Genomic DNA, 27,796 nt, shown 5'->3' on the forward strand with positions numbered 1-27,796 from the left:
CCACCTGTGTATTCTCGGGTTTCAATATGAATTTTGAGGGGATATAACATTTAGACCACAAAACTTTCCAAGCCCTTTTAAGATTCCCATCTAGACAGAGAGGCAGAGACCATGGAGCATGGAACTCTCTTGGTATGACATTCTCTAGGTGGGTGTCATGTTGGCCACTCTCTCAAGGAAAGTGAAGGTCATCTAGAAGCCACCCTTACACTGTGAGCCATGATCTCATGTGGTGGTTACTTAATGGGTGTTGTAAAAAATTTGGTAACAGCAGAACATGTAATGACCAAAAATGAATTCAGCGTCAGGTATGCAATGAATACAAGGTGGTTCTGGCACACAGTGCCCATGTCACATTGTGCAACTTCTCCGAAGCCTTGGTTCTGAACACACAACCTGTGCACTTTGCACTGTGCAGGCTGTGCACAGTGCAACGCCAAGGAACACCTCCTGAAACATCTCCGCTGAGAATCAAGACTATTATATATAATACATTTCAGTGACTACTGTACATATAGTTTCTGGCTCTTAGAGAAACATAATGGATTCATTATGGAAAACAAAGACTTTCAATATTTTCCAGTCATCATTCCTCAACCTGTAAGTATGCTATTAGTATATTTTTAGATTGTACTGTGTTAGAATGTTTATTGTAAGTATTGCTATCCTAGGGCTAGGAATGTATCTCAGACTGCAGACCACTTGCCTTGTATGTACAAAGTCCTGAATTTGATCCCAGCATCATATAAACTGGCATGGTGGCTTATGTCTCAAATCTCAGCACTCAAGAGGCAACAGCAGGAGGGTCAAGAGTTCAAGGTCATCCTTGGTGACCTAGAGAGCCTAGCCTGGGCTAGATGAGACCCCTGTCTTAAGAAATTGAACAAACAAACAAACAAACAAACAAAAGTTGCTGTTTGATTTGCTGGCTTGAACTTTATAAAACCGCTCAAAGAATTTTGTCTTAGAATTAAGATAGAACTCCCAAGTCTTTGTGGAATGACCATAAAAATACTTCTGCTATTCTATAGTACATACTTATGTACTATAGCATTCTCAGCACTGATAGTTATAAGAACAAAATCAATTCTGAAAAGCATTGATGATGTTCTATGTCCTGCAGTGTCAAATGTACAACCAACATTTAATTCTTTATGTAAGCACAAACATGTTCATCTCAGTAGTATGAAAATTGGCTTTTTATCCTTAACATATATTAAAGAATTGTCTTAGTGTTCAACTTATATGCCTGTTTATATCTTGGATGGTATAAAAATATCTTGGTAGAAAGGTGTCCTGACTGGGAAACACTTGAGAAGCTTCAGGACAAAGACCACCACGAGAGCCCTGGGCATTTTGGATGGCTTTTTGTTTGTTTGCTTTAAGAGGTTCAAACAAAATGAAAACCTGTGACTTTGGAATTTAATGCTCCTTGCTTTCACTAGACCTGGGGGCTGTCATGAATGTGTGTTTGTGTGCGTGTGTCTATGTTTTCCTAAAACTGTCAGGTTAGGGAGTGCAATGTGATTCATACCTAATCTATTCATTGTAGCGTTCATCGGATGGCTCCTCATATACTGTTGAAAACAGCATTGTAAGAAGAGGGCTCTGCCTGTGGCTTCCACAGAAGTCAGGCCGGGACATGCCTTTCATAAAATCATTAACATCATGAAATGTTGTCTACACTTTTATAAGGTATGATCAGAACAAGAAGTTCCCAAGCAGACAGGCCCTCATGTTGGGATGTGAGGCTAACAGGGATCTCTTTTTCCATTAGCCATGATGGGACAGGCCTTCAGAGGCAGCTCAGTTCTATTCCCAAACTTCAATCTGTTACTTCCACCCCCCTGCTCACTTACCAATGGATAAAGAAGTGCTTGAGATCAAAAGTGTTTTTGTTTTTTCCTTTGAGACAGGGTCTCATATAAGCCTTAAACTCTGGCAGCATGGAGGATGACCTTGTACATCTGATCCTCCTGCCTCCACTTCCTGAATGCTGGGACAGCAGGCATGGACCGTTTATGCGGTGTTGGAGACTCAACCCAGGGCCTGGTGCATACAGACAAGTGCTCATCGCCTGAGGTTAGCATTTTTATACAAGATTAACAGTGAGAAGAAAATTTGCTTGCACAATGAACTACCTTTTCAATAACGTTTGAGTTGATTCATGTTTTTTCCCATCTTAAATTGAGTAAATTACTAGTAATGTGAGGGTAGTCCAGAATATGACAGACTGGGTAAAACCAGACACTGACCTAAATTAACTTCTAGGTAGTTATAAGTATACCTTCCTTTTTCAGTATCCCCTCCCTCTCTCTTTTCCTTTCTCATTCCCTCCCTGCCTCCCCCCCTTCCTTTCCAGTCTGAAATGCACTATGTAATTGTCTCTCCTCAACCTACTGACACCAACTTTCAACATTTTTAAGGGAATGACCTGAAAGGATTTAGAGTGTGCGCTGCTCTCCCAGAGGACCTGAGTTCCCAGTATCTATAACTTCAGCTCAAGGGGATCTGATGTCTCTGGCCTCTGTGAGTACACAGTATGCTCTTGGTTTACAAATCTCTCTCTCTCTCTCTCTCTCTCTCTCTCTCTCTCTCTCTCTCTCTCTCTCTTTCTCTCTCTCTCTCTCTCACACACACACACACACACACACAAACACAACAATAATCTTTAAGGGTAGTTTCCATATACAAGAAAACACAGAGCATACTTTCCCCCATCTCAGTACTTCAGATGGAATCCAGGGCTTCCCACATACCAGGCAAACACTATCATGAGCCATGCCCACAGGTCCATCCTGCCTTGTTTCTTTTTACAGCAATCACTCTTATAGACACCGTTGTACAAATATTTCATGTCACCAATTCTAGGGATTTCTAAGATACCTGATTCCCAGGTCTCCCTAACAAGGGTTCACAGCTTAAAGATCAGACAGGAAAGGTTTCAGACAGAGTCCTGAAATAGACTGAAAAGACATTTCACAAAGCTATCTCCTGGTGCTTCTAGAACCTATTTTAAACCTTCTGGAAAGCGACCACACTCTATTTTTTAATGGTCTTTTAGTTGCAACCATGACTTTCGATCCTGTAGTTGGCAGGTGTCCTTCCAGCAGCTGAGCACATTATTTAAAAGGCAGGAGAGCTGCTTGACTCAAATTATCCAGGAATTTGAAAGGCTGTGTCAGGTGAGGGGAAAGAGAAGAGCTCCATTCAGAAGCCCCTTATCTCTTTGACCCATTGTTCTATTGAAACAAATGTAAAAGTCATCTTTAAATCGCAGGAAATCAGAGCTACCAAGTAATTTAAGAATCACTCCCCCGAGAGCGAAGAAGGACTCCATCCCACTACATCTCCAAAGAAGAGAGAGATCTATGAACAGAGATGTTGGGAGACACTGGGAAAGGTCCAGAAAGAATCCAGCATATTAGTTACCGTTACCTTCTCTAGATCGGGCCATTCCTTTGGTAGAATATGAGTATGGATGTCAATTTTCATCTCCACAGGACCAGAGGAGACACGTGTATATACAAAAAGAACAATTCTGATATTGAGAGCTCGTCATGAAAATCAGAGTTCATTGACTCCTCTGTCCCCTTATGTCTACCTTCAGATACCAGTCAGGAGGCCTGGCCAGCCTAGGTTTTGTTCAGGCCAACTGCCCTATTAAAGTTCAAGATTCTGTTTGTCTGCTTGGCTTTGAGCCAGCATTCTTTGGTAACTAGGACTCAGCACAAAATTAAAAAAAAAATTCAACGAGAAAACAGGAATGTACTTAACTTTAGAGGTCAAAAGTACAGCATGCTGCCTTGATTCACTAGTAGCTCCAAACTTGGCTGATTCAGAGATGGGGATGTAGCTCAGTTGGCAGAAGGCTTGCCTAACATGAATGAAGTCCTGGGCTCCACTCACAGCACCACTTCAACGAGACATGGTGGTGCACACTTATAATTATGGTGCCTTGGAGATGGTGGCAGGCAGATCGAAGTTCAAGGTCACTTTTGGCTTCAAAGCATGTCCTAGGCTGGTCTGTACATGAGACCCTGCCTCCAGGGGGGAAAATTGACTAATTTTTTGTTTTGATATTTAAAATTTATTAAGATGCAGTCTATTAAAAAACAACTAGCATGTGTTTAGACACAATGTCATTCAGGGGAGTTTTAAAGATAAATGATTTATCCCCAGTTCATCTCTTCTTATATTTAGTTTTATTAACTAAAAGAAACTCACTTTACTGCCTTTTGGTTTTTGTTTTTGATCCAGTTAGCGATTTCCAGGTCTTTAAATTTATTTATTTATTTATTTATATTTATTTATTTATTTTTGAGACAGACTTCCTCTGTGTAAACGCTCTGGCTGTTCTGGAACTCATTTTGTAGACAAGGATGGCCTTGAACTCTCAGAGATCCATTTGCCTTTGCCTTTCAAATGCTGGCATTAAAGGCATATACCATCATGCAGAGCTAAATCATATTTAAAAATTGACTTGCTCATGAAAATTTAACATGTTGAAAACATGGTAGGAGAAGTTTCTTTTTTCTTGTCTTTTTAAATTATTTTAATTGTATAAATATTCTGCCTACATGTGTGTCTGGTGTCCACAGAGATCAGAAAGGGACATTGAAACTGGAGCTATATGGCATTGGATCCCCTGGAACTAGAGTTATAGATGCTTGTGAGCTACCATGTGCATGATGGGAATCGAACCCTGGTCCTCTGGAAGAGCAGTTAGTGTTCCTAATCACTGAACCATCTCTCCAGACATGGGAAGTTTCATCCTCATTTGGGTCATCTGCTTTCTGTTTGGGCTACATTTTGTTCTTCGCCTTTGGTTTTTTATCTACCAACTACATGTCTTTTCATTTAGTCATACACACATGTATTTAGCATACACTTACTTAGAGCTGTGTTTAAAATGTTGGGAGAAGTTTCATCTTATAGAAGATATTCACCATTCAGGTTATGTTTTATCCACATTGACTTTTCATTTCATTCATTCATTCATCCATCCATCCATCCATCCATTCATTCACTCACTTATGCATGCATTTAACAAACATATATGGTGAGCTCTTCTGTGCTGAGGATATAAGGCTGAATGAGATAAGGTGATGTACTTCCTATAATAATAGGTCATTGCATATAGCCTGTGCATTAGGGACAGGAAACAACCATCATTCCAGTTGAGGGCAGGTCGTGTGGTTCGGGAGAGTGTCCACTGGAGCATAAAGTGGGGCTTACGGTCACGGCACCAAGAGGAGCCTGGGATGAACCAGTTCTTACTGCTTTATTCTATATTTACTTTTTCTCATCCTGGAAAGGAAAACGTTCAAGGGACCCTAGGGGCTTTGACAAAACCTTGCATCTGCTTTAGGGATGTTCCTCTCTGTTTAATCTCTTCAACACAGAAACTAAGTAGTCAAAAAGCCTTCTGGCTGTAATTCACCTTGATTCTGGATAAGTTATAAAAGAATATATTGGTGATTGATAGTCAGCCTGAGAGGAAATGAGGGATAGTTTCAATTCTCTTACCTTTCCTTCTTTCCATAGACAAATTTTCATATTGCTTGGGCTGTCCTCAAAGTCTTAGGTAGGATTACCTTGAATTCTTGATCCTCTTGCTGTCATGCCTAGTGTTGTCATTACAGGCAAATAGTACCACACCCACATTGGGAGTTGGTCTGAGCTACTATGTGTTCAAATGCTAAATACTGGCACTCAAGTTCTGGTTGTCCTAAGTAGCAGATCCTCATTACAGCAAGTGATGCTATGTAAACTTTGCTCCCCAATGTATAACTATTGGTTAATAAAGGTGGCTACAGCTAATTACTTGGGAGAATAGAGGTTGGTGGAGTTTCAGTTACTGGACTGGGGGTCACAGGTAGGGACCAGGAGAAGGAGGGTGAAGGGAGTGGAGGAGGAAGAAGAGGGAGAGAACAGGAGGTCTCCATTAAACTTGATGGACCAGGAGCATGTGCCCAAGTGAAATGCTCCCCAGGACAGACTGCTGGAACAGAAGTAACCCGGGCAAGACTTAAACAGCAAATGTTTGTAGAGCACAGCTGGGGAATTAACACTCTAGCATATAGAAAGAAAGATTAAAGGTAATTCTCCCAGTGATTGTGCAAGAGCTGATTAATAAATCCATAGGACTCTGCCTTGGTTATGGGGGGAGCTGTTTGGGTCATATTAATAATTAATAGAGATTATTAAAATCTATTTATACACACAGCATTTCCTTCCTTCTTCCCTCCCTCCCCCCTTTCTTTCTCTTTCTACAGGGTCTGGTGTATCCCAGGCTGTCCTCAAAAGCTGGGTATGACCTTGAACTCCTGGTCCACCTCTTTCCTCTTTCTGAGGGTTGGGACCAATAGCCTGCAGTAGCAGGCCCAGTTTATACAGTTTGGATGGAATTCATGGGCTCTGCACACACCCCAGCCTTTCCCTCCCTCCCTCCCCTGTTCGAGTTACTCTGACCCCACTGCATCTCACCATGTTTCTTTCTTTTGTCCATTTTCACATTCAGTCCCTTTTCTCGCCTCACAACTCATTAATTGCTACAAATGGTCACTGGCTCCAGTCTTTGATCCCTGTGGTTTGTCCCCCAAGACTGTCTGGACCCATTATGATCTTTTATGACCACATGCCTTTTGGCATATCACTGTTCATGGTTTCTCACTGCTAGGTCCATTTGAAACCCGTAGCCCTTAATGTCCACTTAAACCCATGAGCAGCACAGCACTGCCAGTAAGTCTCCATCCCCCTTGTCCCTATATGCTGCCTACTGTGCCCTCTGCCCCAGCTACGGGCCACATTTTTGTGCCTTCTTAAATATAATTGTAGTTCCCTTTCCTCTCTATTGTTTCCTTGGGTCTTATGTCTGCAACAAAGGCCTCTCTTTGTTGTCTTTTTAACTCCAGCCATGACTTGCTATTTGGCTTAAACATTTTCTCTTCTGATCATTCACTCACTTATGCATGTATTTATCAAACATATGTGCAGAGCTACTCTGTGCTGAGGACATAATGTTGAATGAGATAAGATGATATACTTCCTATAATAGTGGATCATGTGCTGTATACAATGTCCTATTACTCCTATACCCTGGTGATAAAATGGACCACCCATACAACAACTCCACCTTGCCTACCCCAGACTCAATTAAGGGAATGAGTAGAAAGGACCCTGACAGAAGTGTAAGTTCAAGTTTATCTCCAAAGATATCTGAACTCCTTTCTCCTGCTTCCGTCCACCCCTGAATCCCTGGGATTAGGCATCCAGAGACTTTTTGACCTCTTTCTCCTTCGCAATGGTAGACAAGTTGTTTCTAGTCAGAGACTGGGCCCTGATAGCTCCCTAACAAGCTGGGCTCTGCCTAGTTAAAGAGGTAAGTAATAATGGGAAGCAGAGAGGAGCTTTTCTCAGTGTGATCACAATGTGAAGAGGAGCAGAGAGGTCCTCTGGCCCTTTGAGTCCATGTTCGGGCCCCGGGGTTAGGTTTAAATAGAAGGTAACGTGATGCATAATAAGGAAGCCCCGGTCAACAGAAGCACGGGCTTACCTATCACTGAGACATCTTTATCTGGGTCCAGTCTCCTCTGAAAAAGCAATCTGACAAGTTGCTTCTCCACTGATCTTTTTTCTTGCCCCAGTCTTTTATTGTCACTCCAAAATCAGGTAGAAAAAAAAAAGACATTGTATAATCATTGTCAAATCAAATTCAAAAGAACAACCAACATCCCATAAGAATCAAGAATTACAGTTGTCCCCTAAAGTTTCAAGCTTCCCCCATTCCCTGGCCTGTGGCCAAAATAATAATAATTGCAAACCTATCATTATTTAAACTTTAACTTTTGACTTGCTCTGAGGTCAACTACTTGTGTTTTCCTGTGAAGCTCTAATGATAAATGACACGGGCAAAGCTGCCAGGCAGTGGCCAAAAAGAGTCAAGTTAACCCTTAACTCAGCAGTTCCGCTAGTTTTCTGCTTCTGCACATTGCATAAGTGACTCTCCTAAGAGCACCAGTGTTTGGACTTAGTTTTACTCATATATAATTTTATGCATTCTATACTTTCTAATATATACATATCCAAAGGAGACCAGGAACTACTCTCATTGTTGAGGCAAAATTCATTTCATAACTTAAATAGCTTTTTCCTTTCTGAATTAAAGTATCTCATGTTTGTATTCCCTTATTTCAGTTTTCCCTTTTTCCATGATTGTGTCTCTCATACTAATGCTTTTAATTCCAATAAATTCCTTCACTTTCTGGTAATGGACCCTATATGACTTTAGCAGTACATGGCTCTGTTTCATTCTCAAATACCTCTAAACATGATTTATTCAAACTTTCTTTGCAAGTCAAACATTGATTAATAACTACCATTTTACAGTTATTACATTGTTTCCAAGATGAGAACACACAGCGTGCACCTGGGCCGTTAGGACTGTGCTGTGCCCTGTGCCTCAATTTTTAATTGTTTAAGAATCATCTAAGGAACATCTAGTTTAAGGAACATCTAGTTTCATAGAATTCACCAGAGCAGAAGGAGAAAGAAATTGGAAAGTCAGATATAATAGAATAATTATGCACACCAAGGCCAACTAAAAACCAGTCCCACACAAATGAAATCTACACAGCCGTTGTCCAGAGCTAAGGTTAGGAGAAATGGGAGCAACTGTTTTTTACAAAGAGCTGCCCACAGGCTACTGAGATGTCTCCATCCCCGCCTGCTGCAGGCAGTTCCTGTCATGGTATGCTGTGCCCAGAACATTGTTTTTCCTTTTTCAAGGTATTTTATTGCAGTAACATTATGCAGATAAGTTTTCATCTCCAGCACTCTCTCTAGCTCTTTTTATATTTAGGTAATTAAGTATTCAAGGGTTGAAACAGAAACTAGCTATTGTATTTAAATTTTAAAGGCCTTGGTCTCAGTGGTAGATGGAAAGACTTTAAGCCATAGACTTGGGAAGAACTAGGGTGGAGACTAAACATCTACTGTGTCCGACTAAATAAAGATCCTCCAGACAAGGGAAGAAGCTCAAAGAAGGAACAGTAGCTTGTGGACACTGTGAGTCTAAGTTGGGGTAGGAAAAGAATCCCTAGATCCAGGAATGAAGAACAGCTTTTTGCTCACCCACAGTGGAGGAAGGAGCCAAAAGGCAGGATGGAGCTTGTACCTGGACCTACAAGGCTTTGTGTGTGTGAATAGAGTGGCCACAGCTCAACAGTTGTACAGTGAGAGAGGTATTTGGTGATCACAAAAGGAGGATGGAAGCAAGGCAGATATCAGGAGGCCTGGGGGAAATGGGCGGGGGATGAGGATGAGCCTTCAGGCCCTGCGTGTGTTGGTGATTAGTGGAGAAGCATGGCCCTACCCAACATCAGCGACTGTCCACACTAAACACTACCTCTTCCTGTAATTCCTATTCCTATTGCATTAGTGACTTGTCATGTGGTAAAACATCTGGCAAAAGCAACTTAAGGAGTTTTGCTTCACAGTTTGAGGGTACAGTCACGGAAGCTGGAGTGTAAGGCGTCTGGTCACACCCACAGTCAGGAAGCTGGAAGAGAAAGATGAATGCTGGTGCTCAGCTCATTTCTCCTTCAGTCCCGGACCCCAGCCCATAGGATGGTGTGGTGGTTAAATTAAATGTCCCCCGTCGGCCTATTGGGAGTTGCACTATTAGGAGATGTGGCTTTGTTGGAGTAGGTGCCTTGTTGGAGAGTATGGGGCAGGCTTTGAGGTCTCAGATGCTCAAGCTAGGCCTAGTGTGGTTCAGTCTTTTTTTTTTTTTTGCTGCCTGCAGATCAAGATGTAGAATGCTCAGCTCCTTCTCTAGCCCATGTCTGCCTGAATACTGCCATGATGGTAATAGATTAAACCTCTGAACCGTAAGTCAGCACTAGTGAAATGTTTCTCTTTATAAGAGTTGCTGTGGTCACGATGTTTCTGTACAGTAATAGAAACCCTAAGATAGATGGTGATGCCTACATTCAGGGTTGGTCTTCCTATCTCTATTCACTAATCTAGAAACTTCTTCACAGGCACAATTCTACTTCTGTCAAGTTTTCCTTCATGATGAGCTTTCACACAAGGCAGGGTAAATGTGGATCCTCATTCTGGAGGGTGCCTCACGAAGATCTCCGACACGGTTGGGAACAGAGTGGGAGCAGGAAGGGTCCGCTGCTGTCTCCACCACTGCCTCCACCTGCATCTCTGCTGTCGCTGCCTGGTTACTCTCAGGTGCTGCACTCATCTCTCTGCTCTGAGCCGGTCCAGGCGGTGGCTGATGTGGCGCTGGGGTAGCTAGCAGGACGGGGAGGGTCCTGAAGGCTCTTCCCAAGTGTTACAGCTCTAGTGTTAGAGCGCTTGTGACAGAAACTCTAGGACAATGGGATGATTCTCGCTCATACCTTTACTTCTCCTGAGTAGGGTCATTATATACAGTTTTGGTGTGGGTTAGGGTCTGGCAGCAGATAATGCCTATTGGCTTGGTCTGAGAGCTTGGGGATGCCTCATCTACATGTGGGAGAGCCTGAGGCACTATTCCTACCTGACGGGTGGCCATAGACCTCTCTGTGAGAGGGGCTGTGGGGGCTGAGACTGAGTGAAAAGAGGCAGGAGCCAGGAGCAACTCAGAATGCCTTCCATCCCATGAGGGTCCAGGGTTTGAAGCCTGTGCTCGAACAGGTGCTCAGCTGCTTCTCACAGCCCACTGCCCCACAGGTAAAAAGATCAGAGAATGAGCTATAGCATTGACTTTGCTTCTTTGGGCAAACAACTTAACTACTATATCCATCAATCAAGTAATCTATCTATCTAAGATCTTATTATCTATCTATCTATCTATCTATCTATCTATCTATCTATCTATCTATCTATTTGTCATCTATCTATCTATCTATTACCTATCTACCATCTATGTTTCTGTCTATCTAATCTACCAACCTACATACCTACCTACCTATATGTCTATCTCTCTGCTAATATGTAAAATAGGACAACAATGGTAGATTCTTCCTTGAACTGTTGTAAGGGTTAAACTAGTTAAGATATGGAAGGCACATAAATCTACTGGCTAGTGGAAAGTAACACACATGAGGTTTATCATAGTTGTTTTTTTTGTTATTGTTATTATATAAGCTTGCTCCTATTGAATTAAAATGTCCAGATAAAGGAGACCCTGAAATGACTGAGATATGTTTCCATAATTTGATGGTAAAAGAATTTATTAGCAATTGTGCAGATTTATAGAAAAGTAGAGAAAATTGCATTTTGCACCCACCTGCATATGATGCTCCTGAAAAATTTGCAAGTTCCTTTAGGAATGTCAAGGGTTATTTTCTTAGTTAGGTGTACAGGGGTTTTTGCTTTGTGCCCCCAGCAGTTTGCATGCTTCCAGCCACCAACCCAGGAACTCTTTGGATCCATGAATGAAAAACACACACACTTTAGCTTATTTTTGAAATCCCTTGGTTACTCAAAAGCTGGGCAGTTCTAATCCTCCTGTGGCTAGCATGCTTTTCCCGCTGGTACTCCTGGCTCAACATCTTCTAAATCTACCTTTAACTTTGCTGGCCTGTTACCTTCTGTGAGGCCCACTGGTCTTTGCTGCCCAAGATGCTTCTGGACAGCCCTTCCAGGGGCTGCTTTCCCTTTCCTTCTATGTTTTGAATGATCTTCCCTCTGAAGCTCTAAATCCCTTCCCTTTCCTACTGCATCATGGTAATCTTTCATCTTCTCCACACCCCACCCCCTTGTCCTAGCCTGAACAACCTAAAGGTTCTGCCCCATCTCCCTTTGCCCAACCATTGGCCACTGGCATCTTTATTGATTGATCAAAACCCAATTGGGGACAAGGACCTTTAGTGTTTGGACATGAAGATTCCTGATTGAATCAAGGCATTAGAACCAATTTCCTACAGTTAAAGGTTTTTTTTTTTTTTTAATTGCTATGATAAAACATCATCATCAAAAACAACTTGGAAAGGAAAGGACTTATTTGGTTTACATCACAGACCCTTATCAAAAGAAGTCAGAGAAGGAACGCTCAAAGATGGAACTCAAAGCAAGAACTGAAGCAGAAGCTATGAAGGAATGTTGCTTTGGCTGAGTAAGCGTGTTTTCTTATATAACTGATGACCACCTCACCTGGGGTGACAACAACCACCTTCCTATGGATGAACCAACCCACATCAATCATTAATCCAGAAGATGTCCCATAGGCTTGTCCACAGACCAATCTGGTGGCAGCATTTTCTCAACTGAGGTTTCTCTTTTCTCAAATGCCCCTAGCCTGTGTCAAGTTGACAGAAAACTGGCGATCAGCATAGTTGTTATAAAGTTAAGGGGGCTTGGAGGAGACTGGCGATTGATCATCTAAGTAGGATGTGAAGTCAAGGGATGTGAGATGCCTGAGGAGACATTGAGTGAACCAGTAAAATATTAGCTCACTGGGTAAAATACTTACTACTCAAGCATGGGGACCTGTGTTGGATCCTTCAACACCCATGCAAAAGCCGGGGCATATAATAGCAAGCAGTTGCAATTCCAGTGCTGGGAAGATGGAAACAGATGGATCCCTGGGTCCTGATTTCAGCCTTGCCTATGTGTGAGCTCCAGGTTCAGTGAGACACCCTGTATCAAAAATCAAGGCAAGCATCACCTAAAAGAAAAAAAGAAAGAAAGACAGGCATACAGAAAGAAAGAAAGAAGGAAAGAAAGAAAGAAAGAAAGGAAAGAAGGAAGGAATGAAGGAAGGAAGGAAGAAAGAAAGAAAGAAAGAAAGAAAGAAAGAAAGAAAGAAAGAAAGAAAACAACCATTTGAGATTAATCTTTGGTTACACACATATGTCTACACATGTACATGCACTCACATGAACATGAACATGTACATATATAGGTACACAATAATAGGTTGAGAGGAAGGGAGTAAGAAACACTAGTGTGCAGGTGGATGGTTAGCTTTCAAAAGAAAGGATCCTTTACTCTGAAAGGCAAAGCAACCAATCATTGTTTCTACCTTTGATCTCTGTGAAGTAGGAAGTGACGTCATTGTCTGCAATAGAAGTTAAAATTTACAATAAAGACAAAAACCAGATTACACATGGCTGGGTGACAAGTAGCAGCCTCAGCACTCCAGTGTGGCTGGACTTTAAGAATATCTAATTGTCCAAAGTCCACAATAAAGTGTAGTACAGGATGATCATATTGAAGAAATTATTCATAATTTTAAAAACTGTTCTTTTCTGCTTGTGTGCAGGCGCACATGGAAGCCAGAGGTCGTATTGTATCTTCCTTTGCATCCTGTTTTTGAAAAAGAGCAGTAAACCTGCAGCTTATCCATTTGAAGAGGCTGAAGTTGGTTAGTAAACACGAAGGACCTTCCTGTCTCCACTTCCCTGACTGGATTACAAGAGTGTGTCATAGCACTCAGAGTTTTATGATGCAGGGGATCCAAACCTAGGTTTCATGCCTGTGCAGCAAGCACTTTACTAACTTCCCAGTCCTCTTGTGAACATGTGACAGTATTTCAAGCATTTGAATTGTCTACAAAATTATGTTGAGAGAGGACTTCCGCTGTCTCCTGTTGTTAGTGTTCCCAGTGGTCACCATCATCACTGTTCCGCTTGACTGTGAAACACAGAGGTGACACCTCTCAGCTGCTCAGTCACAGTTCCCATTTGACCCTCAAACTCACTCATGATGCAGCTCACCTGTTTGCCTCAACAACTGAATCAGTACCGGTACAGCCCTGTGCAGTCTCCTCCAGCTATTTCCTAAACTACAGAGACTGTCCAGGATCTCCTCCTATTTCATTAGTTTTGTCAGATCAGTTAAGTGAGGAGAGAATGTACTCAGGCTAGAGAGATGGCTCCCTTTCTTGGGCTACAGATTGCCCCATAAGTGTGAGGACCTGAATTTGATATCCAGCACCCAAGTGAAAACAGCTAGTGCACACTGGTAATCCCGGCACTGAGGAGGTAGAGACAAGTAGATACCTGTAGCCAGACGGCCAGAGCAAATCTAGATTTTTGGTGATTTCATGGCATTCAATGCCTGAGAGATGACACTGGACATTGCTTTCTGGTCTCTGTGACTATGTACATAAACACATGCACAAACACATATGTGCAATGGCATTTGGGTATGAGAACCACACCTTACTAGGACTGAGGAAACATGTTCATTTTTACTTTAAATCAAATACGTGAGTGCTGGCTCCAAAGCTAGCACATTTAAATTTTATTCATCTTTCCCCCACTATGACTTTGGATCAGGAATCAGCTCCTCTGCTGAAGTCTCTTCATTCACTATTTTTGGAGTTGAGGAGTAATTCAGAAATGAACAGTAGGCATTTCACAGAACAGGAGAGAGTGTGCCAGGCACGCAGGATTTCAGTGTAGTATGCCAGGCATTCAGGATATCAGTGCTGAGCTGTCAGTCACCGCACCCCTTTGCAATACTATAAGGTGAAGAGGCAGAAACAAATACACGTGGAATCTACCACCTGAGGTAGAAAGGGGGAATTCTGTACTGAGAACTCTGAGGATAAAAAACAATTCTTTTCTTATAGGGTTAAGGCTAGATTAGGAAAATTACAGCTTCTTTCCATGAAATCCCAAATGTCAATCACCCAGGGGAATCTAAAAACATTATATCATTCTCTCCCCACCTTCCTATCAGTTATCTCTAAGTGTCAACTTGACATACTCTAGGGACATAGAGAAGAGATCCCTGATTGAGGTATTGCCTACATCACATTGGCCTGCAGCATGTCTATAGGAGAGTGTGATGGTTTGTGTATGCTTGGTCCAGGGAGTGACACTATTAGGAGATGTGTCTTGTTGGAGTAGGTGTGTCACTGCGAGTGTGGGCTTTGTCCTAGCTGCCTGGAAGTTAGTAATTCTACTAGCACCCTTCAGATGAAGATGTAGAACTATCAGCTTCTCTTCCACCATACCTGCCTAGATGCTGCCATGTTCCTGCCTTGATGATAATAGACTGAACCTCTGAACCTGTAAGCCAGCCCCAATTAAATGTTGTCCTTTATAAGACTTGCCTTGATCATGGTGTCCGTTCACAGCAGTAAAACCCTAACTAAGACAAGAGAGTGTCTTCATTATTAACTAATGTTGGAGGACCCAGCCACTGTGGGAGGCACCACTTGTAGCCAGGCAGTCCTAGGATGTATAAGAGAGTTAGCTAAAGGCTGGAGAGATGGCTCAGTGGCTAAGAGCATTGATTTCTCTTTCAGAGGATCTGGGTTTGATTATAAGCACCCACATGGCAGCCCACAACCATTTGAAACTCCAGTTCTCACCCTCTTTCGGCCTCCATGAGTACTAGGTATGCAAGTGGTACATAAACATACTTGCAAGGAAAACAGCCCACCCCTACCCACACACACAAAATAAAATAAATAAAGTAAAACAAAATATTAAAAAAGAAGGCTAGCTAAGCATGAGCCATCAACGCAGCATATTCCTGTACTGTTCCTGGCTCCAGGTTCCTGTCTTGATTCCTTTCACTGAGGGACTATGACCTAGAAGTGTGAGTTAAATAAATCTTAATTTAGGTTGCTTTTGGATAGAATGTTTTCTTACAACATCCCCAACACACACACACGCACACACACACACACACACACACACGGAGAGAGAGAGAGAGAGAGAGAGAGAGAGAGAGAGAGATTTACCCAAGAATGATGCAATGGCTAGAATGAAATTTGAGTTTCAGATTAATGAAGGACAATGTTTTCAGTGTAGTTCCATTTCACATTTTGCACAGAGCACAGTTATATTAAAGCATTTCATTGTTTAGTGCTGGGGTTGCATCTTAGTGGTGATATCCTCAGAGGTCCAAAGAGGGCATTGAAACTGGAGTTATAGATGGTTGTGAGCCATCTGCATGTGAGTATGGGTGCTGGTCCTCAAACCCGGGTCCTCTGAGAGAATAACAGGTGCTTACAATGGCTAAGCCATCTCTCCAGTCACTGGGATCTTCTTACATTCTTTGAGTGGCTGTGATAGTCACCAAGGTGAAGAGAGATGGGGCAGGACCTTCAGAAGTCTTCTCTGTAGGTGGAGGCTGGCAGAGGAAAAGCTGAAATCGGGATGAGGGAGTCTTCGAGGTAGAAGAGTGGAGCTCATCCAAACTCCGGTAAAGTCACCCTTTTGGTATCCTATATTCTGTATGTGAGTTGTATATTAGCTTTGACTTACATTTCTCTATGTGTGTGTGAGTAGGTGGATGCATGTGCATGCGTGTCCATGTGGAGGCCAGAGATCAACCTTATGATATAGTTCCTTAGGAACCATAGACCGTGACCCCCAAATTTCCAGTGTCCCTGGGTGTCATTGTGGGGTACTGGTCCATTATCTCAATGACAGAGGTGCTACACATGCAGATCTATAATCCCAGATGGCAGTTGTTTGTGGTTCTATAACTGTGCTGTGAGCTGTGAGCTGTGAGCTGTGAGCTGTGAGCTGTGAGCTTTGAGCTGTGAGCTGTGAGCTGTGAGCTGTGAGCTGTGGGCTTTAGGGAGAATCCAGGAGTGAATAAAAAGAGGAGAGGCACACAGCTCACAGACCAGAGACCAGAACTCTCTGGCATGTTATGTTTAGGCTCAGAACATCTATGGACTCAATTTCTTTTCTTTTCTTTTTTTTTTTTTGTTTTTTTTTTTTTTTTTTTTTTTTTTTTTTTTTTTTTTTTGTTTTTTGTTTTTCGAGATAGGGTTTCTCTGTGTAGTCCTGGCTGTCCTGGAACTCACTCTGTAGACCAGGCTAGCCTCGAACTCTCGAACTCAGAAATCCGCCTGCCTCTGCCTCCCAAGTGCTGGGATTAAAGGCGTGCGCCACCACCGCCTGGCCGACTCAATTTCTTCAAACAATTTTTATGCTAAATTGAAAGTGTTTTCACTGGGGGGGGCTCATGTCTTAGTTTGGCTTTTATTGCTGTGAAGAGACACCATGATCAAGGCAACTTGTATAAAGGCAAACATTTAATTAAAGCTGGCTTTACGGTTTCAGAGGTTCAGTCTATTATCATCATGGCAGGAGCATGGCAGCCTGTAGGCAGACATGGTGCTGGAGAAAGAGCTGAGTGTTCTACATCTTGATCCAAAGGCAGCCAGAAGGAGACTGTCTTCTGCAGAGATCCAGGAGGAGGCTCTCTTCCACACTGGGTGAAGCCTGAGCACTAGGAGACCTCAAAGCCTGCCTACCCAGTGATGCACTTCCTCTAACAAGGCCAAGACTCCAAATGGGGTCACATCCCATAGGCCAAGCATATTCAAACCATCACAGCTGGAGAGATGGCAGAGTGGTTAAGAGTACTTACTGCTCTTTCAGAGGACCAGAGTTCAATCACAGCAACCACATCATGACCAAGGCAACTCTTATAAAGGACAACCTTTCATTGGGGCTGTTTTAGGGGTTTAGTCCATTGTCATCATGGTGTGAAGTGTGACAGCGTGCAGGCAGACATGGTGCTGAAGAAGGAGTTGAGAGTTCAACATCTTGATCCCCATCAGCAGAAGGAGACTGTGTCACTCAGTGTAGCTTGAGCATAAGGAAGTCTTAAAGCTTGCCCCCATAGTGACACACTTCCTCCAACAAGGCCACACCTACTTTAACAAGACCACACCTATTCCGAGGCCACACCTAATAGTGCCACTTCCCATGGACCAAGCATTCAAACACATGAGTCTAAGGGAGCCATTCCTATTCACACCATCACATTCCACTCCCTGGCTTTCATAACATAACCTAACATAATGCAAAAATGCATTCAGTCCAACTTAAAAAGTCCCCACAGTCTATAACAGTCTCAACAATGTATAAAAATCCAAAGTTCAAAATCTCTTCTGATATCATGCAATCTTTTAACTGTAATCCCCTATAAAAATCAAAATAAAAGAACAGATCATATACTTCCAACATATAATGGCACAGGATATACATTATCATTCCAAAACTTAGGGAAGGGAGCATAGTGAAGAAATACTGGACCAAAGCAAAACTGAAAACTTACTGGGAAAACTACAAACTCTGCATCTCTGTGTCTGATGTCAAAGCATTCTTCAGATCTCCAACTCCCTCCATCTTTGAGGATTCACACATTTCTTTCACTTGGGCTGGTTCTACTCCCAGTTTGTAGCTTTCCTTTACAGGTATTCCATGACTCTGGCATCTCTAACATCTTGGGGTCTCCAAGGCAGTCCAGGCTTCAACTTCACAGCCACACATAATGGACTCTCTGTGTGTCCATGCAGGGACACCCCTGCCACATGCCTAGCCTCACTGGCTTTCCTTAGTTGAAAAGGGAGATTCCATAACCTTTTCTATTTTTAAAAACTTTAAAGTTATTCTTTGTAAGTTTCACATCATGCACCCACTCCTGCTCATCTCCCATCTCCATATGCCCTTGTAACCTCCCCTCCAAAATAAAAAACACACCACCACTACCACCACTACCACCACCACCACCACAACAAACCCTTCAAAGTATAGAAAACCTCTCATTGTGGAAAGTGTAATATGTCCCAGTGTGTCCCACAGTATATCTTTTTGTCCACACATTCTCACCTGCACATGCTCACTGCAATGAATTATTATTCTGGTTCAAGTCATTAATCTTGGGCTTCTGTGACACCATCAATATTGGATCCTCATCAGGACTCCTCCCAGTTATCCTGTTGTTGGCTTGCTTCTGTTCTTGACTCTAAGGCCAGAACTACATGCCCTAAGCTGCCAAATTCTGCTGCTTGCTGGGGATGGAATATGCCCCCCTTGTTAATTACATATCACCAGCTTTCTGTGTTTTGATGGTTTCCTTCATTGTCTAAGCTTGGCTGTTCTGGAACTTGCCCTGTAGACCTGGCTGGCCTTGAATTCAGAGATCTGAATGCCTCTGTCTCCTGAGTGGCAGGATTAAAGATTTGCATCACCCCCACCCGATCCTATGCTTTTCTTCAATTCTTTTGCTTAAGAAGTAAGTGTAGCTGGGTGGGATCTTGCTCTGAGGTTATCACATCCTTAATTCCATTTAATATCTTTAATCTGTTTATCTTCTTGAACACAGGATTTAGCTCCATTACACTTCCTGGTGCCCCTTTAATCCTTGAACCATACAAATTGTATTTTTCCTTTCTCAGCTTACTCCTTTTTTTTTTTTAAATTCAAAACCCTCTTCATAAGTGTGAACCACACAACTGAGTCTATACTAGGCTATTTTGAGATTTCCTTTGCCAACACAATTAATACAAAACTTTATTGTATATTCACTTTAGCCTCAAGAAAACATTTTAGACAAGGGCAAAAAGCAGTCAAATTCTTTGCCAAAACATCACAAGAACAGTCTCTAGGCCACATACTAACATTCTTCTCTGAAACCTCTTGAGCCAGATCTCTATAGTTCGAATCACACTCCGCACCACTGTTTTTCAGGCTCCTACTAGGATTATCCACTCAGCAGTACTTAAAGCATTCCTATGCTTTCCTAACCTAAAGTTCCAAAATCCACATCCCTCCAAATAAAAGCATGGTCAGGTATATCATTGAAATACCCTACTCCCTGGTACCAACTTCTACCTTATATATGGTCTTATTGCTGTAAAGAGACATCATGACTAAGGCAACTCTTATAAAAGAAAACGTTTAATTGGGATTGGCTTGCAGTTTCAGAGGTTCAACCTATTATCACCATGGTGGGAGGCACAGTAGCATGATACTGGAGAAGGAACTGAGAATTCTACATCTTGATCCTTAGGTAGCAGAAGACTGTGTCACTGGGCATAGCTTGAACATAGGAGACCTTAGAGCCTGTCCTCACAGTGACCCACTTCCTCCATTAAGGCTACAGCTACTCTAACAAGGCCATACTTCCTAATAGTGCCACTCTCTATGGGCCAAGCATTCAAATACATGAGTCTTTGGGGGGGGGCATTCCTATGCAAATCTCATCTCTTAATGCTGAAAAAGCTTCTCTCTGTGTGAAATCATCTGTTCTCTCTCTCTCTCTCTCTCTCTCTCGCTCTCTCTCTCTCTCTCTCTCACACACACACACACACACACACACACACACACATTCACACATGGACACAAACAGAGAAACACACACACACACATGAACATATACATCACACATGAGTGGTACACACACAGCTAAAGAGGGAGTTCTTTCCTTGATGCAAGATTAACTAAGTAATCATGGATGGCATGCTAAGAACACTAAACTCTGCAGGAAGAAGATGAGGAAAAATCACAGACGTTGCCATGGCAGAGGAGACGGGGAGTTGACTCCAAGGCTATCTCCTGGCAACCATTTGACAAGGAGCTGCACTTGACTTTGAATTGCAGGCAAGGCAGCAAACACTTGGGAATCCTTTGCAAGAGAACTTTAATCAAGCTTACCTGGGTGCCCTGAGAGAAGCCCAGATTTATTAATAGAAATTAAATATAATTTCAGGCACCCTGCAGCAAACCAATTCCTTAGCCTGGCTAGTTAGGAAAGCTTTAACAGTTCTGTATGTGAAAGCAGTTTCTACTTTCATTTTCTTTTTCTTATTGTTATTAACATTTGCTTATTTAATTGTGTGTGTGTGTGTGTGTGTGCACTTGTGTGTGATGGCTCATGTGTAGGCCAGAGAATGATTTGAGTGAGTAGATTCTCTTCTTCTATCAAGTGGATCCTGGGGCTTGAACTCATGTCGTCTGGCTTGGTGGCAGACTTCTTTTTTTTTTTTTAATTTTTATTGGATGTTTTATTTACATTTCCTATGTTGTCCCCTTACCCCATCCCCCACCCACCCAGGAACCCCCAATCCCCTCACCCCTCCTCCTTCTTCTCTGTGGATGTAACCTCTATCTACCCCCCCCCACTCCCACCTCCCCACCCTCAAAATTCCCACCCCTTGGGGCATCCAGCCTTCATGAGGTCAAGGTTCTCTTCTTCCACCTATGCCCAGCAGGGCCCTCCACTCTTACATATTCAACTGAAGCGCTGGATCCCTCCCTAAGTGCTCCCAGGCTGGTGGTTTAGACCCTGGGAACTGTGGTTGGTTGGTATTGTTGCTCTCCTCATGGTGCTGCAAATCCTTTCAGCTCTCCTTCAGTCTTCACTCTAACTCCTCTATTGAGAACCCCATGATCAGTTCAATGGCTAGTTGTGAGCATCTGGGTGGCAGACTTCTTTACCCACTAAATCACCTCACTGGCCCTAGTATGCCCTATGCCAAGGAAGAGCTTGCTAGCCCTTATCTTCAAATGATTCTATCCCAGAGACCAGAGAGTGGGGCTGAGGAACCTAATGTGCTTCCTGGAATAGAGTTTGATCAAAATCTCACCATTGCCCTTGCCTTGAATGTATGACTCATGGACACAGATACCATAGCACAGGAGAGTGGAACCTTGGTTATACGCTGGCGTCATAGGAGCTTGAAAACTGTCCCTACCCCAACCTGAGAGTCAACATGTTTGAAAACTCTTTGGGCTTTTCTAAGATCCAGCTGAGGCTGAAAGCCACTAACTTGAAGGATCTTTGAGGACTAAGATGAACTACAGAAAATCATCATTAATATGAAAACACACATTGAGGTTTTTTACAGTTGTTAATTTTTGAGTCAGGGTTCTCTATGTAGTCCTTACTAGCTTGTAATTCTCTATGCAATCCAGGCTGGCCTTGAACTCTCAGATATCTGCCTGCCTCCACCTCCCACATTCTGGGATTAAAGCGTGTGCGGCCATATCTGGCCATACAGTGTTTCACATTTACTTTCTGTTATTCAGTAAATGTCCCAGTTATTTTTGATAACGAGAATGTCATTTAAGTTGTCTTTACAAAGCTTTCAACACTATGCAAGTTCACAGGTAGATTTTCTTCTGTTCCTCCCCAACCTCTCTCTTTCCTTTCCTTTCCTTTATTTTTAAAGCAAAAATCATTCTTGCTTGTATTACAGAGGCAACTCTTTTGATAGCATAGGATATACTCATTCAGACTTTCAGCATTGCCGTTAAACATAAAGAGATAAAGATTTCATGTATGTGTACATGTTTGTGATGGTGTGTGTATGGAAACATATGCATGTGTGTGTATATGTGTTCGGAAGCCCGAGGTGGACTGTAGTGGGTGTTCCTCAGGATGATGTCCAGTTTATATTTTGAGACGGGGTCTCTCATTGAATTTGGAGCTCACTTATTCAGCTAGGCTGGCTGACCAGTGAGTCCCAGGGATCTTCTCTCTCCATTTCTTGAGCCTTGGAGTTACAAATATGAGCCACCATGCCTGGCTGTATTTTTTTACACAGGTTTTTGGGGATACTCAGGTCTTCAAGCTGGACGATAGTGGTGCATACCTCTGATGCCCGCACTTGGGAGGCAGAGGCAGATGGATCTCTGTGAGTTCAAGGTCAGCCTTGTCTGCAGATGAGATCCAGGACAGCCAGAATTACAGACAGAAAAATAAAACAAAAAACAAAACACCCCCTCAATCCCAAACAGCAGTAACAACAATGATAACAACAACAACAACAAACTCAGGCCCTCATGGTCATGAGATATATTCAGCGCCTGCTTTCTGACTCAGCAGTCTCCCCAATCCTTTGACTCTTGAAAGCATATTTTAGTCAGCCATTCAGCCTACAATCTTGTAAGGTGTGTGCCCTAACTTAAAAATACCTTATATACACATTTTCATCAAGCTTCCACTCAAGGCTGTTAGCATTTTATCAACATTGGAATGAAGGCCATTGGGTAAGATGATCTAAGCCTTCTCTAGTTATGAACACCAGATAGTACATTGACACTGTTGGGGGCCAACTCTGAACAGCAAAACTATCATCAAAAAGCATGAAAATGTTGGACTAGAGAGATGCCACCACTCTTAGGGGAATACCTGAGTTTGGTTCCCAGCAATCAGACAGCTCACAACCACCTGCAACTCTAGTTCTAAGGTACCCTACATGTCTGGTCCCTGTGCACATATGAGCGCTCTCTCTCTCTCTCTCTCTCTCTCTCTCACACACACACACACACACACACACACACACACACACACACACATACAATTTAAAATAATAAAGATACACCTTTAAAAAAGAAACACGTAGGACTGGGGAGATGGGTCAGTGGGTAAAGAGCACTAGCTGCTGTTCTAAAGGACCTGGGTTCAATTCCCAGCACCCACATGACACATGCTGTCTCTAGGTCTCGTTCTATATGGGATCTGACACCCTCATACAGATATATATGTAGACAAAACACCAATGCACATGAGATTTAAAAAAGTAAATAAAAATGATAAAAAATTGTTTTAAAAGGAGCATGTACTGTTCTTGTAGAGGGTCCAAGTTTGGTTCCCAGCACCCATGTGAGACAGCCCAAAGCCTCATGTAATTTCAGCTCTAGGGGATCCAATGTCTCTGGTCTCTGTGGATATCTGCCCTCAAGTGCACATACCTATACACACACACACACACACACACACACACACACACACACACAGAGTTAAAAATGAAATAAGTCTTTAAATTATTTTTTAAAAAAAGCACAAAAATATGAAAAAATATGGCACTAAGTAAACTACAGAAAAGACACTCAGGGTGTTGGTTTGTTCAGCCTCCACTGGAAATGTGTCTTGAAGACTCACATTTTCTACCTGTGTGTGACTCCAGGCAGTCTAGTATTGATTTGAGGGGTTGCAAATACATTTGAACAAGTAGGCAAATTCACGATACTGAATCCATAAACACTGGTAATTGACTATTTAGTTTGATCAGCATGGTGATACAGGGGTTGGAGGGAGGGAGATTGACTGAGGAAATTGAATTATGGGCTGGAGAGATAACTCAACAATTAAGAATGCTTGATGCTCTTACAGAAGACCTGAGTCTGACTTCTAAAACCCTGGCTAGCTAGCTGACAACTGCCTGTAACTCTAGCTTCAGGGAATCTGATGCCCCCTTCTGGCCTCCAAGGGCACTTGCATGTATGCACACCCACATAACATAATTTTTGAAACTTTAAAAACAAATTGATCAGGATTGTAAGGACATCTTTTCTTAATGTGTGTGTACGTGTGTGTGTGTGTGTGTGTGTGTGTGTGTGTGTGTGTGTGTGTAGGCTAGAGGGAGGTCAACTTATTTTCACTTTGTTTTTGTTTTGATTTTTTGAGACAAGGTCACCCCTCGCCCTGAGTCACCCCCTGCCCCAGTCTGTCCTGAAATTGTTCTATAGATCAGGCTGGCCAAATCACAGAGATCTCTTTGCCTCTGCCTCCAGAGTGCTAGGATTAAAGGCTCAGGCCACTACCACCCAGCCCACCCTGTTTTTTGAAACAGGGTGTCTTGCTGGTCTGGAACTCACTAAGTAGGCTAGACTGTCTGGCTAGTGAGAACCAGGGATCTGCCTGTTTCTTTCTCCTCAGAGCCAAAATTTCAAGTGTATGCCACCACTCCTAGCTTTTTAAAACATGGGTTCTGGGAATTAAACTCAGGTCCCCTCATACTTTGCAAGGCAAATACATTATCTACTGAGCCATCTTTCCAGCCTACAGGGATGCCTTCTTGATCTGGTCACACCCTACTTCACTCTTAACTGTTCACTGCTGACAGTGTCATGTGCTCATATCTGCTTTTCTGACTATGAGACACACAGGTCTAAACCCTTGGGGGATGGGTCAGAAGTAAAGTGCCTCTAGTTAAAATTCAAGTTAAGAAACCCTATTGTATTATATTGGTCTTAGTGAGTTGAGTGGAATGAGAATTCAAGGCAGAGTTGGAAGGAAAGAAATCACATGTTTGTGACTGTGTTATACACACCTATGAGTGTGGATCCACTTGTGAGTGTGGTCATAGTTTATTAGGCTTTTCAGCAAGGGCCTTTACTAGCTGAGCCGTCTTGCCGGCACCAGCCATCTTGCTAGCACATTCTCTTCATTTCTAAGGTTAGCATACAGAGTTCTGGGTTTCATCCTGGCATCTCCTGGAGACAGAAACAGTGTAGGAATGCCACTGAGATGGTTCATGCTTAGCTAGCCTTCTTTTTTAATATTTTACTTTATTTATTTTATTTTGTGTGTGTGTGGGGGGGTACCTAGTACCCATGGAGTCCAAAAGAGGGTGTGAGAACTGGAATTTCAGATGTTTGTGATCTGCCATGTGGGTGCTTGTAATCAAACCTGGATCCTCTGAAAGAGAAATCAGTGCTCTTAACCACTGAGCCATCTCTCCAGCCCTTAGCTACCTCTCTTATACAGCCTACGACCGTCTGCCTAGAAGTGGTACCTCCCACAGTGGCTGGGTCCTCCTGAATCAGTTAATAATGAAGACACTCAGTTCTCTCTTTCTTCACTGCCTACTTCCGCCATCTCCTCTCCTTCCCATAGTTAGACATGCAATTTTTTCTCAGAAACAAAGGCCACCAGGGTTGCACAGCATTGTTAGGAGAGGGCATTTTAAACTGAGCTCTCAGGAGGAGGGAGAGATTAGCGAAGTCTACAGGCAGATAGACTGATTTAGGCAGGAAATTATTAATTAATTAATTAATTTTAAAGACAAGGTGTCACATTGTATCTTGGCTGCTCTGGAACTTGATACATAGATCAGGCTGTCCTTGAAGTCATCCAGGTTCATTTGCCTCTGGCTCTTGAGTGCCAGGGTTAAAGCTGTGCACCACCACACTCACAGGGAACTATCTTAACAGAAAGAATTTAAAGGGGAAAAAAACAAAAAACACTTCTTTGCCTTCTTATCCAAAAGAAGCACAAATAGGGTTTACTTTTGCTTGTGTTTTGTTTTGAGACAGGCCCTCACTGCGTCACCTAAGCAAGCCTGGCACTCACTATGTAGCCTGTCCTGTCCAGCAGGACATTAAACAGGGATCCGGGGAGATCACCTAAAAGAGAAGATGGGGGAAACAGGCGAACACAAGGAACACAGCTTGTCTACAGGCTGATCAAACCATAATTTTTACTTTTTTGTACACAGGTTATATACACAAAAAGGCAGGATGTGGGGAAGGGGATGACACAGGAGTGTAGGTGTTCAGGGGAAGTACAGATATCTTCCAGAACAGAGTGTCAGCTGGGTGAAGGTTCAGGGGACAGATCACTATGACTCCACCTATGATTCACTTGTCTTTATATAAGTTGGTACTATCCACCAAGGCTACCTATCTACAAGGTCTATGAGTAGTCAGGCTTGGCAGTCTTCCACCAAAGCTGTTAGTTTACAATAACTTCCAGCTATCTGTTTCAGTGTTTTTCCACAGAGACCCAAGACTTGGTGCTAGCAGGCATGTATGTCAGGCCTATTGTTGATTTTAGGCCTATGGCTGATTTTAGGCCTTCGGTGTATAAGCAGGGCCTCTCCCGACAGTAGCCCAGTGTGGCCTGGAATCCATTGTGGTCTGCCTGGGTCAGGATCCTGAGTACTGGGATAATGTTTGTATGTAATGTAAACTTCCCAGCAGAATCCTGGCACTTTGTCTTGAAGAAAAGAAGGGTGTGAAGAAGAAAGGCCAGTGGACTGCAACTTTCGTTGTAGAGCACTTGCTTAAGCAAGTGTGACACCCTGGGTCTCATCCCCAGCATCACACAATCTGAGCACATCCTCACATCCCAGTCATTCCAGTGCTGGGGTGGAAAGGAAGAAGAATCAGAAGTTCAAGGCCAGTATCAGCTACATGAGGACCTGCCTCAAGACACCACCAACAAAAGTAAAATAAGATGAAAAACAGAAAAATAAAAAGAATGACATTGAGATTAGAATTTTTTTGGAGGAGGTGGGGTGGGGTATCTGGGTTGGAGTGGGACACCAACCTAGCCACAAAACCTTTGGCCTACAATCTATCCTGCCTTCAATATATGCTGGGGCCAAGGAGAAGCAGAACTTGTGGGAATGGCCTACCAATGACTGGTCTAATTTGAGGCCTATGTCACCAAAGGAAACCCATGCTTGACACTGCCTGGATAAGCAGGAACTAGATAGCTCAGAGACCTATGATAGAAAAAAAAATCAATAAAATGATTCCTAATGATATTCTGATTGTGGTGGTTTGAATATGTTTGGCCTGGGGAGTGGCACTATTAGGAGGTACGCCCTTGTTCGAGTAGGTGTGGCCTTGTTGGAGAAAGTGTATCATTGTGGGGGTGGACTTTGAGATCCTTCTCCCAGCCACGTGGGAGCCAGTCTGCTCCTGTCTTTTTTTGGATGAAGATGTAGAACTCTCAGCTTCTCTAGTGTCATGTCTGCCTGGATCCTGCCATGATGATAATGGACTGAACTTCTGAGCCTGTAAGCCAGCCCCAATTAAATGTTGTCCTTTATAAGAGTTGCCTTGATCATGGTGTCTGTTCACAGCAATGGAAATCCTAAGATACTGCTATACTCAAGGATCGGTGCCTAGCTCAATCATCACCAGAGTGGCTTCCACTGGCAGCTGATGGGAGCAGAGGCATAGACCCACAGCTAAAGTTTAGGCAGAGAGAGCCCACACTGGAGATCTCCTCCGGCCCTCCCCTCGGAGCTCAGGAAGCCAGCAAAGAGAGGGAGGAAGAACTGTAGGAGCCAGAGGTTAAGGATAACAAGAGAGCACCATGCACAGAATTAACTAAGCAGGGCTTACATGTGCTCACAGAGACTGAAGCAGCAATCATGGAGCCTGCATGGGTCTTCACTAGGCCTTCTGCATATATGTTATGGTTGCAAGCTTAGTGTTTTTATGGGGCTTTTAACAGTGGGAGTGGGGTGTCTCTGACTCTCTCATCTGCTCTTGGGACCCTTTTCCTTCTA

The 27,796-nt window shown here is 42.9% G+C and overlaps 1 protein-coding gene and 1 long non-coding RNA gene across 4 annotated transcripts in view; one reads left to right on the plus strand and one right to left on the minus strand.

The window, feature by feature from the left end:
- The window catches only part of Acmsd (aminocarboxymuconate semialdehyde decarboxylase), a 35,967-nt gene extending 32,361 nt beyond the window's left edge, over positions 1-3,606 (minus strand). For all 3 annotated transcript variants that reach the window (XM_028771489.1, XM_028771488.1, XM_028771487.1), the window contains exon 1: positions 3,439-3,606. In XM_028771489.1, coding sequence (XP_028627322.1) covers positions 3,439-3,495 — 57 coding nt within the window. In that variant the 5' untranslated portion in view covers positions 3,496-3,606. The remainder of the gene's footprint in view (positions 1-3,438) is intronic.
- LOC114624552 lies at positions 424-13,541 on the plus strand. The gene is made up of 5 exons (XR_003711952.1): positions 424-600; positions 1,553-1,695; positions 1,917-2,082; positions 2,427-2,529; positions 13,265-13,541. It is a non-coding gene; the product is annotated as an uncharacterized LOC114624552 (long non-coding RNA).
- Positions 13,542-27,796: the final 14,255 nt, after the last annotated feature.

The sequence above is a fragment of the Grammomys surdaster genome, unplaced genomic scaffold (assembly GCF_004785775.1).
Source record: "Grammomys surdaster isolate TR1022 unplaced genomic scaffold, NIH_TR_1.0 208, whole genome shotgun sequence".
NCBI classification, from domain to species: domain Eukaryota; kingdom Metazoa; phylum Chordata; class Mammalia; order Rodentia; family Muridae; genus Grammomys; species Grammomys surdaster.